The sequence below is a fragment of the Bicyclus anynana genome, chromosome 17 (assembly GCF_947172395.1).
Source record: "Bicyclus anynana chromosome 17, ilBicAnyn1.1, whole genome shotgun sequence".
Lineage (NCBI taxonomy): Eukaryota > Metazoa > Arthropoda > Insecta > Lepidoptera > Nymphalidae > Bicyclus > Bicyclus anynana.
In genome coordinates, this window is record NC_069099.1 from 5,723,585 (window position 1) to 5,739,821 (window position 16,237).

Consider the following 16,237-nt stretch of genomic DNA (forward strand, 5'->3'; position numbering starts at 1 on the left):
TAACAAACGACGCCGACGTGCGTAACCAACGTGGCCACGTGTAATTCCTCAGCGATGCTATTTAACGCGATGAACTGCTTCACTCGCCGACAATATGCATCCCAGTTGTGGGAATTCACATCAAAAGGCTCAATTTTTCCAAAAGGCATGATTTAAAATGTTTAAATAATAAAAAACCGACTGCGCCAAATGTAATGTACTGAATAAAACAACGGTTTATCGCAGAGTGATGTATAATGTTGTGCATTTATTATACTACCTACATTACAATATTGACAGTGATATGGAGGGAGCCTTATTACTTCATGACCTCGTTCATTTGCCAGATGGTCTAAAGCGTAGACCTTCTGCGGGTTACTGGCTTTTACTTTTCTTATTAATTCTTCAATAATTTCGTTGCTGGAATATGGAATCTTTTTCTTTGTCAACCATTCTTGAATTTCAGCTTTCCTCGTGTTTCTTGTGGGTATCTTTTCCAACTGTATCGAATGATAGCTTGCGTTATCGACAATTATAACTGAGGGCTCTTCAAGTAGATTCAGGAATTCGGAAAACCATGCCATATATGTTTCGCCATCCATTTCTGTGTGGTAATCAGCATCCTTTGATTTCACCGCTTTAAATATTAGCTTCGCATCTGGAACGAAGCCAGTCCTTGCAGAACCCGCATGGCAAACTATTAATCTTTGGCCTTTTCCCACAGGCTGATTCTTGAAACCTCCTTCATCGTTGCTTCCAAGCCACATCCTCTTTCTTGCACGGTTTTGATTAATCCATGTTTCGTCTAGATAGAAACGTGGTCGCTGATCGTTAGTTCTTCTAAGTAAATCCAATTTCCTTAAAAAGTCCATTCTAGCACAAACAATATCAGTTCTTTCCATTAAATATTTACGTCCTTCGCTATTTTTCTTATACTGGAACCCAACCTCCTTCAGTAGTATTCTCATTGAAGTGTTGCCGCATTTAAAATCGGGTAATTGTTCACGGAATTTTTCTAAAATTTTCGCCACGGATGGATACTCTCCATTCTCATAAAATGAAGCTACAGTTCGCTTCAACACACTTTTATCAAAATCGTCAATATTAGTGACGGTTTGTGGTTTCTTAAAATTTGTTCTTGGTATACAGGTACTGCCTGATTGTGATACTTCCGTCTTGATTCGGTCCACTGTCGCTCTGCTCACACCACAAACAAATGCGGCCATTTCACGTGGTTTGTTGAAATTTAGAGAAGCCACTTTATTCGGATCACTTTTCAATTCATTGAGAAACAGGAATACGTTGTGAATCAGTGTTCGAGCTTGAGGGCTAATATCGCCATGTAATTTCTTCAGATCAACGTTAGAAAATAAAGTATCCATAGTGCGCAACGAGTAACACATGAATGTATTTATTTAATTGCAGTAAACACATTTATAGCAAAAAAAATACGCAATGCAATTACATTAGAAACCGACCAATCAGAATCGTCCAAATCATTATTGACTCATCATTAGCACGTGCGCAGGTAGCCGTTTATCGATAATTAGGGTGCGCAGGTAGGCGCGCTGCACATTCCTATCTTTTTTGACTTTTATGACCGGACGACTCAGATGATAACGCGCATACTATAATTATCCGAATTTAGAATATGGTTTTAATAATCTGATAAAACTATCAATAATGATTGGTTGCTCTATATTGACAGATCTTTGTAATAATGAAAGTAAATGTTGCCACTCATCGAGTTCATTAGTTCCATTATTACAATCTTCTACTCTTTTGTAGATTTTACGTTAACGCAGATACGTCAGTGGATTCAGAGGGCGTAGGTTCGAATCCCGTCCGGGGCATGCACCTCAAACTTTCAGATACGTGCATTTTAAGAAATTAAATATCACGTGTACATTTATGTACATTAATACACTATTACGGACAGAAAAGTGAAAAAATAGTCATATAACATTTTGCATATTTGTATAATTTTGTATAATGCAAAAATAAATAAATTGTCTTCATAGATATCGCCCTGATATCTCCGCTAGTGTTGTTAATAAGCTTCCAGTACACAAACGTCTGTTCGTCGTAATTATTGCCGAATTGTCCATGACGAAAGCACGTGTGAAAAAGCCCTAACGCTAGCTGATATTCCGTAGGAAAAAAAAAAGATATATCTACCAAAGAGGAACATAATAGATCAATGATATCCACCTATTTAAGGTCGGCCGCATACTCGTTTTCCGTGTCCGGAAAACCCAATGCATGAAATCAATATAAAATACATTTATAAAACATTTGCTCGTAAAGTATCGCTTATTTCACTAATTTCAATAACGTAATGTATCTCATTATGCACATGTGCCGTAATGTAATATAAAACCTTTATCATCCGTCTAAAAACGAACGGTACTTTTTTAAATCTTGGCAAAAGTTTTTATGTCGGAACAGTCCTCAATATTTTATGAATAAAATTAAGTTTGTGAGATAAAATATAATAATAAAAAAAAATATAATTCTTTAATTTTAATCATTTTCAACCATTTTATCTGTATCAGAAACACAAAATATAAATTTACTTTTATTAGTAATACTGGCTGTTTTGGTGCATTTGTCTAAAAAAAAAAACGCTGGTGTGCGCACTTCGTTATCTGTGCAAAAATAACAAGCGCATCAAAATGTCATCGGAAAACAGGCAAAGATGCAAATTAATTTTCAGAAAGTGTGTTTTCTCGCAAATCTTATAAAACGTCGTATGATATACGTGCGCTTTGATAATTACAGCCTCTGCTTCTTTAATGTAGCTCTCGCCTTTGGCTCGAGCTGCAATATCGCCTCGGCTGTAATTTTCAACTTACTGCACTTATTTCATAATGATATGATACTATAAATGACTCTGTAAGGGCTAAAGATGTCGTCTGCCTATTATATTAGTCTATGCTTGAAAGGACTCTTGAAACCTTCTACCTCCTAAAACCAGCATGATCTAAACTCCACTCGTAATGATAGAATTTGGCTAGTGAAAGAAATTAAAAAAAAAATCGGAGGCAATTCCCAAAATTGAGTTATTAAAATATTTGCACTATTTGCTATATTGGAATAATTCTGATTGATACTTGCAATTTAATTTTTTAAGTTAGGTAGGCAGATTTGCGTCTTATTACAAAAGTTAGTAGATCTTTTTTTTTTTAATTTACCGGGCAATTTACTTTCAGTAGCCAAACTCTAAGAGCAAGGGCTGAACAACTTTCAACTTTTATGAAACGACGAAAGTCGAGACTACCATTTATTACACGTACCTACACATAATAAAACCAAAAAAAACATAGGTATACACGTAGGTATTACAATAAAATAAAGAAAGAATAAATGAAACACAAAATTATCATTTAATGCACCATAGCATTTTCTTAACGAATTACGACATACCCTGTGTTTTTAGAGCACATATTTCTAATTTACATAATTAGGTACCCTCATAAGGTACCCGAGTACCGCATACAATATACAAACAGGTTAAAAGGCAAATTCGTAGTAAATAAAATTTTCAGTATTTTACAATATGAAAAGGCACATTATTAGGCCAATAAATAGTTATTTGATTATTTATTTGTTAAACTAAATTTGAACTAACGGAAAATAATAATAGTAACATAACAAAATAAATTAATTACAACCGTTATCAGTAGGTAGGCCTACTGCTATTAACTTTAAATAATAATAAAAATAATTAATTAATCTATATTCTATTCTATGACTAATAGGTAATTTTTATAATAAATCTATTTAATATCAACATTAAAAATATACGTATGTAATTGTATGTTCATAATTCAAAAATTTTTAGGCTAATATCGTTCTATAGACTATCACGAAATTGACTTTAGAATGTTTGATAAAAATCTAATTATTCATACTTAAAAGATTAATAAAATATAATAAAATAGACAATATATTATATTAAATTAAACTATGGAGCTCCAATATGTCTAGTTAAATTATATGACTATGAATAGAGGACTATGATAACTAACACCTATAAAATTGACTTTTGAGATCTTGTTCACAGCACATAAACTCCAAGTCAAAAGACTTATATACATAACAAATAACTTACATCATAAACATTGGCATTATAATAACAAGATTCATAAAAAACGTCTCTGAGTAAGTAAATTAAAATTATAATATATGTATTTATTTAGTATAGAATATGAAATAGTAAAAATATATTTATTAGGACTGTATAATTGGTACGACAAAGTGAGTCGGCTTAAGAATGGCACAGCACAGGTAATATCAATGTATGAAACTTGGAAGCACTGACGCGTATGAAAGTGCCAAACACTGTCACTGCTTGGCGTGGTCCGCCTCAATGCTGGCGACTGCACCGCGCAGCGATGGCGGCAATTCAGGTATCCTATAGATCGGGTCAGATAATGGCGGCAGTCTCAACCCGTTCGCCGCCTTTTGATGACTGCTGAACGATAGGTACAACTGCGAAACACGGTTTATCTCATCCTCGGTCATGGCCACTGCGCGTAATTGCTTTCTGAAGTCGGCGTTTATCGATTCACCACATTTCGGACAGACTTCGTCCAACGCGCACGGCCTGGTTAGCCTTTTGGCGTGTTTGCAGCGGATCGGCTTCACGTACCTGCATCTCTTCATCCTAGTCGCGTCCTCGGGTCGGTCCTCTTTTGAATATAGCACGACTAGTTTGCCAGAGTTGGTGAAGTTGCCTGCGCGCGCGATCACTTCCCCACCACCCTGCATCAAGGCGCCAAGTAAGGTGTCCGAGGGGTTTTCAAAATCGTAGTAAACGCAGCGCGACTCCGAGCTGGCCTTGTTGTTGTTCTCGATGTAAAGGCTGTATCTGAGACAGATTTTCTTTGGTTTGCTGGAGAATTTCAGGTACACGTGGATCGGAATATCAATAGACGCGCAGCCCGACTCTTTGATTTCATACGGCGGCTCCTGGAGCACTGGAAACGATAAAAGGCGTAAGATCAGTTGAATGTGAGCCGCTGTGAACTGTTGCGATCTTGTTTGCACTTTACTTGGTAACGGGCTATCTACGTACGCGTGATAACGATAATGAGCCTGTTTAATGCTCGCACGTTACCATTTTTATTAAGAGATATCTATTATATTTTAGTATTTAATTAATTGGGCAACAAACAATTCACAAATGTTTTCACGCAGTTGTGTAGTGTTTAAAGCCATTTTTGATTATGATTCTTTGGTGAATACCTCTGCTACTACCTACCAATCTAACCACCTTTAGGTTCCACATTTACCAGACTGGACTCAAATAAGAAAAGTCAAGAGACCGATGATCCATTACACGTTGGACTGTTGCACCCACTTCCAGCTTGGGCTTTTAGTTTAATTGAAGTGAAATTTGAAGATAATATTGGCCTTTATATTCCTGGCCTGCTTGCAGCCTGGCCACTTTGAATCCCACAAAGTACAGTAAAAAGTTTACTACGATTTTTTTCCGGATCCCTAGTTTCGTCTTCGGATAAATGAAGGCACTAAACGTATGAAGAATGATGATCCTATAACTTCACATTCATTTCCGCCACCAATAGTACCCAATATCATTCAGGATCTCCAGATAGCTTAAAATACACGAATACGCTAGGTCATAGGTCATAGGTCGAACATAACCTTGTGCACGAAAGCTGTGATGTATCCCCTGATGCCGCGCAATCAAACGTTTCGGTTAGGTTCGTGCCCTGACACCGAATTCACGAGCTACTAATACTAGGTCTTTAGAGAGGCTAATTATCTTACCTTTCTTGGGATACACGAAGGTGCTGGGTGGGTGCAGGTCAAACACGACCTTGTGCACGAAGGAGCTGATGTCTCTCCTGGCGCCGCGCACCCACACGCGCCAGTGCATGCTCTGACACCGGCTTCTCAGCCCTTCTCAAGAAGGTCTGCTGCTACTAACACTATGTCTGTGAGGGGCTAGTTTTCCTACCTCTCTTGGGATACACGAAGGCGCTGGGTGGGTGAAGGTCGAACACGATCTTGTGCACGAAGGCGGTTATGTCTTCTCTGGCGTCTCGCATAAACACGCGCTAATTCAGCGATACTGCATGCCCTGACACCGACTTCACAAGAAGTTCTATTGCTACTAATACTAGGTCTTTAAGGGGCTAGTTTCCATACCTCTCTTGGGATACACGAAGGCGCTGGGTGGGTGCAGGTCGAACACGACCTTGTGCACGAAGGCGCTGATGTCTCCCCTGGCACCGCGCACCCACACACGCCAATCCAGCGACAGCGCGCGCCCCGACGCCGTCTGCCGAGGCTCGCACGCGTGACCCACCTCCAGCCATATGCGGATACACATCTGCAAACATAAAATTGTTTTATGTATTATTTTCAAGTGAACACTTCTATAAGCAAATTGCGATTTTAGAAAATGGGTATAGGGAGAAAGCGTTAAAGTCGCATGGCCGTTACTATCAGATAACATGTCTGACATCATTGGATTCTAGGGCAAACACAAATTTATTGAATGAAAGTCATTTCTTTCAATTTTGGGCTGTGTTGGACTCGACTCTGGCAGAAATTCCTCGCTTTTCCAAACCCCTCGGTAATGTTGCTGCGGTCCTATTATGGGCCGTTCAGGAAATCAATATAATCAGTAACAAAAATGGATTTAATAAACGTAGAATAATCCTCAAATAAACATAATCCAGGTTAAAATCGTCACATATTGTAAACAGATAGAACGGGCACACGTTTTTGTGCACGAGCACAATCTGACCTTCAAAGAACTAGATTTTGATGAAAATATTTGTAAATGACTTTAAACTTAGTTTGTGTTTAAAATGTACACAATTGTTGTTGTTGCCATGGCCCTCTCTGCATACGCTAATGAATTTTACTTTACTTAGCTTGTTTAGTTTCAAATTTGTATTTCGACTCATTTAAATGCAAGCTAACAGTTTTCTACTACAAATTAACTCGCAACGGACAATGCACTTTATTAATTAACATAGTAAACGAATATAAATATTAAATAGTTAGGTTGCAACACAACATTTATAATTTTGTAACTTCAGAACAACTGAAGCCTGAACGGATCTGAAAAATTGATAAAAAAAATTAATTTCTGTGCACACACATCTAAGTTCACGTGTTGAAGGTATCAGTTACAATATAAGTAGGCAATGAGGATTTTAAGATCAATAAAAAATAATATCTAATAATCTTTAGGTAAGTTTTACATGTCTTCTTTTATAGAAACATTCTTGCAAAGAATATACTCGTACTTTGGACACAACTGTGTAAATAATAAAAATTAAAATGGATTTAACGGTCTCATAACATCCGAAAATGTGTTTCTGCACTTAAGGTAACTGAGTATGCCACGTACTGTAACTGTGTCTAATGTAGCAACTAATTATTTTCCGCTTTAGATTAGCTTATCTAAATTTATTTGGGCAGTTATTTTAATCCGTGTTTTACTAATGTGATATATATACATTTATACGTATACGAATGTATCTACGAATAAATAATTCCTTGCTACAGAATATTGGCGCAATGAAGGCGATTATTATCGAAACATCGAATAATTTTTCGAGACCGTAATAGGTAATACCTTACTCGTATCGACGTTAATATAGTGACGGCGTAGGGAGGGCGTAGATTTGAATCCGGTCTGGGGCATGCACCTCCAACTTTTCAGTTATGTGCATTTTAAGAAATCTTGCGTTTTAAATACCACGTGTCTCAAACGGTTAAGAAATTACATGACTCATGTCGGTTGTTTATAGCCTATGGTTTTCCATTTACGATCACCTTGGTACGCCAATGAGCCATTTTCCTTTGAAGTTTTTGAAAACATCCGCTAGGAACAGCACCGGGGGGGGGGGGAGAGGTTACAAATAGTCATAATGACCGTGAAATTATAGTAAGCGACACTTTAAAAACGTAAAAATTTACGGGAGATGATGTACCTTTGTACCTAAAAATGCAAACTATAATGAAAATAAAATGTCATTGGCATTCATGGTGATTTCAATAGAAATTTCAACACATTTGTACTTGTTGTACCTGTATTTGTGATTTTTTTAATACCTTTAGAGGAAAATGGCTCATTGTGTATTGAAAAGATATTTTATCCTATTGATATAAAAACAGTTCCGTAAAATAGCTATCTAATGTCGCAAACCAATGAATATTTTGTTTGGCGTTCAACAAAAAAACTTTGCGCGCTGCGTCCAGTGAATGGTGCCAAAGTCTGCAACTAGGGTTGTCAACGTTTCTCTTTTCTATTTAAAACCGTTACTATTAAAAAAATAAATACAAAAAAATCCGACGAGGTACTTCCATCCTGCTTGTTTGTAGTAAGTTATTAAACTATTTTACAGAGAAAATACCACTTATGTTTTTCGTTGATGTTAATTTGTTTCATAAAAACTAAATTATTTTAAACTTAAACTCCTTTCCTTTCTTAGCAATTTCGGAATGTGATAGGACATACCTACACACTATCGCATCAGTTAATAAAAAAACTTTTTAACAAAAAAATTAAATGACTTCAAAGATGATTGACTGATGATGACTACCTACTCTAAAAAGCGTAAAATAGGTATAATCTTACATATTGATCTTTTTTCTATTGATCGGTTTAAAGGCTATTTGGCAAAAGAATAGGCTCTTAAAGTTTATTTTGTTTTTTTTGGCACCACCTTCGTTCGTTCACTTAATTCAGTTATATTGATTTTAACACAAAATAACTTAACCGATTTTTGTGAAAATTTAATGGGACCAATCTGGAAGTATTAAAAAAAATATTTAGAAATAATTTTTATGTCTTTCAATACAATATTTTTTAAAATTTATTAAAAAATTACGAAGTGTTGGGAAGAATAATGAAAGATTTGTTTTAGATTTCGGTTTTGAAATACTGTTACTCGTATGTGAATCGATATTCACATGTAAAGACAAGGCCAGGCATCAGCCGAGTTGAATTCAGATAAATATCTTCAACCAAATAATTACTTACATCGATGAAGAAAGGTGTCAGGTACCTATTTGAATTTGTTTGGAACGGCAGCAGCGCGCGTATAATTTTATTCTGTGTGATGGTTTGTGGATGGTTTGAATAATATAATATACTCAGAGGCACAATTATCCGCCCACTTTAATATGACGCGATTATATTAAAGTGGGCGGATAATTGTGCCTTTAATTGATTACGTGTTGTCATATGCAATTTTACGCCCAAAGCCGGAAGTTTCTTCAGTAGGTACCCATAGTATAAAAACCCAAAATATAAGTACAAAATTCTACATTATAGTACAGTTTGCAACCCTAACTGCGTTTTGCTACGTCACGACTAGAGGCGGCCTTGGCCGTGAATGAAGACTTAATTGCCACAAAACCATTCCAGTAAGCAACCAATACATATCAAAGGATATTTTACATATTTTTGATTAAAATAAGTACATAACTTTTAACATGAACATAGACCACTTGGACTATACGCTAACTTCGTCACTTTTAGAAAACGAAAGCAACCAAACGCGTTTGTTTTAATGGTTTTCTATATATTTTACCCACGGCAGGGTGCAGGCTTCTTTCCTTGTCGGGGGATTTGGAGTTTAAGCCCACCATGTTGCTTCAATACAGGTTTACGTGGGCGGGGGTGATCATGTCACTATATTGATAAGTACCGGGACCAAATAAACAAACAAACACTTTTGCTTTAAAATATTAGTTACTAATAAGATAAGAATTGGATAACAATACGGTATTTTTTTTTAACTAACGATTCTTTTTAAGTGCAAATTGTGAGGTTACATTACAACCAACATTTTCTATGTACCTACTTACTGTGACCTTTATCGTTCGCTTCCTAATTAATTTATTATTCGTATGGTCTTGCCTTTTATTTCTTTAAACATTTATTTATTTCTTTTTAAAAATAAAAATAATTAAAACAGCGAAAGCTTCTGTTAACACAACATGACATTTTGAGTGGATTTTTTTTTTATCCCTTGAAAATACGGAGGAGGTTCTTAATAATTCGACGCGTATTTTTTTCAAAGTATGAACACGGTCTATATCCTCGACCTGCTCAGAAACAGCTCCAATTTTGATAATTTTTTTTTGTTCAATTTGTTTTTTGATATTATTCGAAATCAGAAACATTTTGAAGTGGGGATGGAATGATTTATATTATTTAAACAATATATGTATATGCTATTTATATAATAAATAATTAAAAAACAAAACACTACCGACTTCAAAAACACAAACTTATGCAGGAAACTAATAAGCAAAAGAAAACATTATAATATTTTCTATTTACTGATTACTTTGAAGCCAGTGCCAATGGTACAATTAACGGGTAGACAATCAATCGTACCCTCTTTTTCTACCTTTAGGATTGGAATTGTTTTCCCAAATTTATATGGGACCTACATCAAAATATACCCTTTACAAAAAATAAAGAATTATCAAAATCGGTCCACTCAATCAAAAGTTACGCATAGTTTTAGATTACAATTAATTTGAAAACCATCAATCATCTTCTATTTTTCTACCCTTCGGGTTGAAATTGTTTCTTGAAATTTATATGGGACCATTAGGAATATACCTTTTTTTTATCAAAAAAAGAATTATCAAAATCGAATCACTCAATAAAAAGTTATGCTTGGTATTACATTAAAATGAATGAGTAACATCATAAACTAATAATAAATTAACGCGATGCGTTAGGATTAATACGCGCGAAAGAGCGATGTTTATTACACTTTCACGCAAAAACTACTGAACAGATTTGGCTGACATTTGGAATGGAAATAGATTATACCCTAGATCAAGATAGGCTTCCTTTTATCACAGAATAATCCAGCTTCCGGGCGATTTGTGAAAAAGATAATATTACGGAGTTGCAGGCGTTTGTTATTTGTTTAATAAATAATTATAAGGCAGACTTTTCTTGCAAAAAAATTCTTATCTCAGAAGTATGTTGTAGGTACAAACCTTAAATAAAGAAAGTTAAATACAAAGTGCACTAAATAGATATGCAGTCATATGCAATTCAATTGAAATTGTGTGGCGCGTGTAAGTTGCTTGGAAACAAAATGTGTTGATCGGCTAATTTACTTGTTGCCACGTGCAGAGTTAAATTACTCGACTCCCTAGATCCCACTCGCCACTCGCACATCACACTAATATTATAAAGGCGAAAGTTTGTGTGTAAGTGTGTAAGTATGTTTGTTCCTCTTTTACGCTACGGCTACTGAAGCGATTTGGCTGAAATTTGAAATGGAAATACATTTTACTCTGAATTAACACATAGGACTATATACTTTTCATCCCGGAAAAATCCATGGTTCCCGTGGGATTTGTGTAAAACTGAATTCCACGCGAAGTCGCGGGCGTCAGCTAGTATTTCATATTGTTCACAGAATAGAGATATCCTCTATCCTATAAAAAGCTTGAACTTGTTGTGGGCTCTTCTCGGACCAAGGCACTTTGGAACCCTGTTTGTCTCCCTGTAACCCGTTGAGTTTGAACTTTTTTTTTTCAAGATGTTTTTACGTATTGGGAAATCGGCGGTATTAACAACTCGTGATAGTACAGTGGATATGACCTCCTTTCCGATTCCGGAAGGCGCAGGTTCGAATACGGTCCGAGGCATGCACCTCCAACTGTCCAGTTGTGTGCATTTTAAGAAATTAAATATGTAAGTATCTCAAACGGTGAAGGAAAATCATCGTGAGGAAACCTTCACTGCATACCAGAGAATTTGATTGTGAAGTCTGCCAATTGCATTGAGCCAGCGTGGTAGACTCTGTCTCCCTCTCATTCTGAGACGTCATTCGTGCTCAGTAGTGACCCGAATATGGGTTTATAATGATGACGATGAACACCACGTGCCTCATTTTATAAGACGTAAGTTCTGCCCCTCTAGCCAAGTGGTACGTCGATTCTCTTTCTACGATCGCTAACGCTTCAAAAACTAGAAAAATGTATGAGAATGACAGATCTTGATAACGTGACCAGTCGATAGCAAATGTCATTCCCATACACCATTCTAGTTTCCGAAGCGTTAGCGATCGTAGAAAGATAATCGACGTGCCACTTGGCTAGGGGGACAGGTCATTATAACTAACATCTAATAGTGATTGATGTGAGTCTGCGTGTTATACAAATCCGCATTTGGCTCGCGTTGTTGCATCCCCGTTCGGATTCGCACAGCAAGTATGGAATGCGCTTCCGGCGTCTGTGTACCCTGCCTCTTTTTATTCTTTACAAGTTAGCCCTTGACTACAATCTCACCTGATGGTAAGTGATGATGCAATATAAGATGGAAGCGGGCTAACTTGTTAGGAAAAATCCACACCTCTTTCGGTTTCTACACGGCATGCCTACAAGGAAGAGTAAATAGGCCTCTAATAGACAATCGCGTATAAACCTCCACCTCATCACAGCTGATGTTCACTTGACATAATGGTAGTCAAGTGTAAACCATCAGTGTAACCATCCAACTTTGTAAAGATCCGATAACGGGTCGATTGATAATAAATAAATTGTGTTTATTTTGTATGTAAATTAATTGGTTTTAGCAATTTTCCGCCCATAAACCACGTATATACTTCTACGAGTACATATATGCGTATATTGTAATATAATATTATACTCTATTACATAATCAAAAGCGATTAGTCGTATCAACGACCCATGGTCTGTAATTTTAGATTAATACTTGTTTTCTCATACTATACCTACGTTGTTCAAACATTTAGGTAAGAACCTTCGCTTCTCTTCTAGAAGAAGACCCTGATAGCTCATTTTAGTGAGTTAGGGAGCCTTTCCATGGTAGGCATAGATAAGTAGTGTAGCCAATTATGGAACTGCACCGTCGTGGCTTTGGAAGGCAACAGGTTCTTAGGTTTTTTAGGTTAAGACGGAGGTTTTTTGGGTTCGATCCCCGGCTGGGCCGACTGAGGTTTTCTTAATTGGTCCAGGTCTGGCTAGTTACTACCCTACCGACAAAGACGTACCGCTAAGCGATTTAGCATCCCGGTAGGATGTCATGTTGAAATCGAAAGGGGTGTGATTTTCATCCTCCTCCTAACAAGTTAGCCCGCTTCCATCTTAGATTGCCTCATCACTTACCATCAGGTGAGATTGTAGTCAAGGGCTAACTTTGAAAATAATATAAAAAAGGTACTTCAAAGTGTTTTGTTACTGTCCGAAGCTCAGAAAGTGTCGGAAAACTCTAGTTTTCCCGCGATTAACTTTCATTACTACTTACAGGACAGAACATTCATATTTCAGTCACATTTAATACATATGAACTCTTAGCTGTATTTAATAAACATAAATTATACTTATTAACTTATTTAACTCTGGTTTTCAAGAAGGTAGGTCTCCAAGCGGTTCAAATAATTCAAATAATAAGCATAATGGATTGGAATTTGCTTATCCCTCCAACAATTTGATAACTTTAATAAGAATGTATACTACACACTACCTCCTACAGAAACGTTTCTGTCACTTAGATAAGATTAAACCCTAACTACTCAGTACATCTGTATACCTAGCTAACGATAATTCTGTTATTAATATAAGTTTGTAGTTCGGTAGTTCAAGTATAGAGTTTAAAGCCATATACCTACTATAAACTCAAAACTACATAAACGTAAGTGTCATAATTTCTTATCATTATCAACCCATATTCGGCTCCAGTGGCGGATTAAAGGTCCAGAGCGCCCTAGGCAATCACTTTATCGGCGCCCCTGTACCGGCTATAAATGGATATCAAAATACTATTAATTTTAACTAGTAGTTCTTGCAATTACATGATTCCTCTCTGCTCTGGGAAATAGGCCTTAAAGTGTTTTGACAGATGATGGTGTGTTATGAATATATCATTACAGATTTAGATTATAGATAAGCATTTAGTTCTTAATCGTCGATATGTCATTTTCTTTATTTGTTCAAAAATTCTGGGTTAGCGCGCCCCTTGTAACTACACGCCTCTAGGCACGTGCCTAGTTTGCCTTACGGATAATCCGCCTCTGTTCGGCTCACTGCTGAGCTCGAGTCCTCCTCAGAATAAGAGGGGTTTAACCACAGATATAAGAAGTAACTAGATTTATAAAGTGTCAATTCTTTGTATTGAAACCAGCGTACTCAGAGGCGTGGCCTAAATGGCTGTTTAATATTTAGTGAAAAATGAAATATGTCACCCTTAGTTTAGAGTTGAATATTATTTATTCCTTTTGTCACAGAACAAAACAAGACTGCTAGTACATGCGCGGACACGCTTGCGATGTTCCGCACACCCGGGTGTACGCGCGCCACGCCCCCTTGCTACTTCTGTTGCTAAAAGCGTTAGCTTTTAGCGTTGTCTGTTCTGTGGGTTTAACCAATAGTCCACCACACTGGCCCAATGCGGATTGGCAGACTTCACACACGCAGAGAATTACGAAAATTCTCTGGTACGCAGGTTTCCTCACGATGTTTTTCCTTAAAATGCACACAACTGAAAGTTGGAGGTGCATGCCACGAACCAGATTCGAACTAACACCCTGCAGTATCGGAGAAAGAATTCAAATCCACTGGGCTATCACGGCTTAGTTAAGTGTGCCTATAGAAAATTATTTCCGCGATTTAAAAGCAACGAGCACTTCGTGCATGCGTTATTATTTCGCAGGTGACCTTTGCAGCGAAGAGATATGATTCCGATTTATGTCTGTAATACTAAACAGTTCAGTTAGTCTTGTGACAAGGGTATTAGAACTTGGAAGATAAGCGTAAGTACCTACTAGACACACCACATTTGCCGATAGTGTGTAAATATTGCGTAATTAATTGTACTACGGTATATCAATATATCGTTTAATGACGTATGCAATGATATTTTATACTTTAGACGTGCCTACAAAATATCGACTACTACTACACTGAGCGCACAATTGCACAATTTTGTTTAATTCCATTATATATGTAAAAAGAAAATCTCTTTAGTGTTATTTCTTTTTAGTATTTTATTTTTTTTTCATGACATTGTCAAATTTAAAATATTCGATATGTTTTGACTTAACAGCATAATTTTTGAAATTTTTAATAAAATATAAAGTATTAAGAAGTAATGTAAATAATGGCTTTGAATGTAGTTTGATATCATTATCATTATATATATTTATGTATATACAATTTTTAAAGTTCCTAAACTCACAACTCGACATTGTATACCTATGTATATTTAGGTATTATTTGTTTAAATAACTTTCGTTGTTGACTATGCGCCTAAATGAAATGTGGTCAATTAGCCGCTTTTGTTCGCCTCTGTTTTGACCCGTTAGTGACATATCTCTACTATAAAATCTTTGGACCTGATATCACAGTAATTTAAATCTTTATACGTATTGAAGAATTTTAACTGATCAGCTTCCTTATTGCCAAACACTTGGGCTAATGACGCGTTGTCTTGTTGATACAACAAGGAAAAAGTTGAAAGGCCTTTTGTATTACAACCCGATGTTGACAGTGTACGTTAAAGTTGTATGCTAAATCATTCCGGTATTTATCTTCAAAAACCAGTTGCATATAAAACGCGGCCGCGGGCTGTGACACGCCTTCCACGCAAAACAATGTTGTTTACTATTCGGTATATAAAAATATTCGAAAAATTCCTCTTTCCAAAACTAATTATAGCAGAGACGTAGCGATACAAGATTGTTATTGACGTTGATTGATAGCGAATATGGAAAAGAAATGTGTCATTGCGTACCCACAGAACGGGACCGGAGTTTCCAAACGATCGCATTCTCGGCGATTTTTTAGTCGCGATCGTCATTCGCACGCGACGCGCTCGCGTGACGATGTATCGAGACTCACCGGCTTCTCATGTCTGTACGGGGGACCTTCAGTCATTTTCTAAGATGTGATAAAAGCGCCGTTCCTTGTGCGGTGACGGCTGACATCTGTAACAGACCGTCGAGGTCATTGCGGGAACAATATCGACAACAACGTCTCCTGAGCATCGAGCATTGACTCACTTGTGTTTTGTTGATGGCAGGCTAAGATGCATTAGGCAGCTTAAGGTTTTCGGCGGCAAGTCAAGCGCGCTGCATGACGGACGAGGCGTCGGTGATACGCGTTTATCAGTCAGTAACTGAGGGCGACCTCGGCAGCGGCTGACGCCGCCGGCCGCCGGTGACGTCGTTCCCTCCGCCTCGGTCCTCACTCCTCACCGTGTGACGTGTGC

At 37.0% G+C, this 16,237-nt stretch overlaps 1 protein-coding gene across 3 annotated transcripts; it reads right to left on the minus strand.

The window, feature by feature from the left end:
• Window positions 1–1,941: 1,941 nt before the first annotated feature.
• LOC112052184 (protein ENL) lies at window positions 1,942–16,237 on the minus strand. 3 transcript variants are annotated; one of them, XM_024091167.2, is made up of 4 exons: window positions 16,029–16,237; window positions 15,868–15,953; window positions 6,157–6,340; window positions 1,942–4,961 (listed from the first exon to the last, which is right to left on the minus strand). In XM_024091167.2, the coding sequence occupies exons 2-4, from the start codon at window positions 15,901–15,903 to the stop codon at window positions 4,327–4,329; spliced, it is 855 nt and encodes a 284-aa protein (XP_023946935.1). In that variant the 5' UTR covers window positions 15,904–15,953; window positions 16,029–16,237; the 3' UTR covers window positions 1,942–4,326. The 3 variants fall into 3 exon arrangements, with proteins under 3 accessions (XP_023946935.1, XP_023946937.2, XP_052742336.1); XM_024091169.2 differs by lacking the exons at window positions 6,157–6,340; window positions 15,868–15,953; window positions 16,029–16,237 and adding an exon at window positions 5,966–6,071; XM_052886376.1 differs by lacking the exons at window positions 6,157–6,340; window positions 15,868–15,953; window positions 16,029–16,237 and adding an exon at window positions 5,776–5,899.